The 1,908-nt window shown below is 42.5% G+C and overlaps 1 protein-coding gene across 2 annotated transcripts in view; it reads right to left on the reverse strand.

The window, feature by feature from the left end:
- Nucleotides 1-1,908, reverse strand: part of ANXA2 (annexin A2) — a 46,469-nt gene that overhangs the window by 30,103 nt on the left and 14,458 nt on the right. For both annotated transcript variants that reach the window (XM_003784395.2, XM_012801876.1), the window contains one exon: nucleotides 1,508-1,607. In XM_003784395.2, coding sequence (XP_003784443.1) covers nucleotides 1,508-1,607 — 100 coding nt within the window. The remainder of the gene's footprint in view (nucleotides 1-1,507; nucleotides 1,608-1,908) is intronic.

The raw sequence follows: 1,908 nt of genomic DNA on the forward strand, positions 1-1,908 counted from the left end.
GAGTTGGAGGTTGCTGTGAGCTGTAATGCCACGGCACTCTACCCAGGGGGACAACTTGAGGCTCTGTCTCAAAAAAAAAAAAAAAAAAAAAAAGAGTGTTAGGAAAAGTGGTGATGCAATTTTTTCTCCAAAATAAGACAGTTCTGAGAGTGATAGGGGCACTATTAGTAAATGTGTGGCATAAAGCCGGGCATAATGGCTCACGCCTGTAATCCTAGCACTCTGGGAGTCCAAGGTGCATGGATTGCCTGAGCTCAGGAGTTCAAGACCAGCCTGAGCAACAGCGAGACCCTGTCTCTATTAAAAATAGAAAAATGAGCCTAGCTTTGTGGCAGGTACCTGTGGTCCCACTTACTTGGGAAGCTAAGGCAAGAGGATTGCTTGAACCTAGGAGTTTGAGGTTGCTGTGAGCTACAATAATGCCACTCAGGGTGACATAGCAACACTCTGTCTCAAAAAAAAAAAAAAGAAAGAAAGAAAGAAAATATGCAAGCATAAAGCAGGACACACATCACCCTAGCTTTATGTTGCCAGGTCACTCCGGCTGCAGCTTCTCAGTCTTACAGTCAACTGTGTATATGAATTGTGAAAGTGCATCAGTAACTTAGAACATGAGAAAAACATGCCATGGCTCTTCAGCAGGGGCATGAACCAGCAGCTGCTCTGATCGCTGGGTCACATCTGTTTCCCACTCTAGCCTCAGGATGAAGGAAATGCTCTGTCTAGGGGTGAAAAGGGAGAATCACAAAAGTCACCACCATAACGGCAATGTTTTCAGAATTTGCAGGATGGGGCCACTCCAAATACTACTTTACTGACAATAAGCCCCCCAAAGCCGGAACATCGACTTTTGTAGAACCAGAAAGCAATAGGATGACCTAAACGAGTTCTTACTCAACCCTAACCAACTAAATGCTCTGTTTGCTTTATTTAGAAAGGGAGGGTTTCTGATTCCTGGTCTTCCTTACTCACCCTGACAGCTTTTCTTATACCAGCTCCAGACCTAAGGAGGAAGATGTCTTAAGGGCAAAAAAAAAAAAAAAAAAGTCTGGCTTTTCATTCATTAGATCAATCGAAGAGCAAAGCAGCAAATTTTCCCATCAAATGTAATGAAATTCAAAGGGCTTCAGAACAAGAAAGATTTTCAGGAACCACCATGACCAACTTCTTTCTTATAGAAGAAGAGCTGATACCTCCATGAAGAGCCAGTCCCAAAGCGAGATCTGGATATGGGACTAGACCTTGCTCTTTTGCCTGTTTTGCTTCTATTATGCTATTTGGCTAAAATACCATCTCATGCTTTAGATTTTCTTCTCTACAAAAAGGGAAAGAGGGGAGAAAGGGAGGGAAAGAAGGAAGGAAGGCAGGGTAATGGGGTGGGGGGTGGCTAGGTCTATATTTACTCCATTAAGGCTCCATGACAATTTCAAAAGACCAACGTATGGATACAGAGACAACCAGAAAGGCCTCAACAAGACCCTGACAAGAGGACAAACGTGTGGCCCACCTTTGGTCTTGATGGCCGTCTCGATGTTCAAAGCATCCCGCTCGGCATCAAAGTTGGTGTAGGCTTTGACGGACCCATACGCACTTGGGGGTGTGGAGTGCTGGGGTTAAAAGACAAACACACTCAAATAACGCGCCATGTAAAACCTGTTATTTGAATGAAATAACAATTCCCAAAATAAATTTTTTCTGATTGTTTCTTCTATCAATTCAAATCATTCTCGTACTAAATTACAAAGTTTAGCATGATAGGACAACACACATCAGATAAGAAATTTCTTTTTTTCTACTGAGAATTCTTCCTCAAAGTTTCAGCTCGTCTGGAATATGTTGTCTAAATTACCACTTTTCATGTTACTTTTAATGAGAGCTCAAAAGAAGACCTGAAACCAGCATTCACTC

Source organism: Otolemur garnettii, unplaced genomic scaffold, assembly GCF_000181295.1.
Source record: "Otolemur garnettii isolate 467f Iridium unplaced genomic scaffold, OtoGar3 scaffold00011, whole genome shotgun sequence".
In the NCBI taxonomy this organism is placed as follows: domain Eukaryota; kingdom Metazoa; phylum Chordata; class Mammalia; order Primates; family Galagidae; genus Otolemur; species Otolemur garnettii.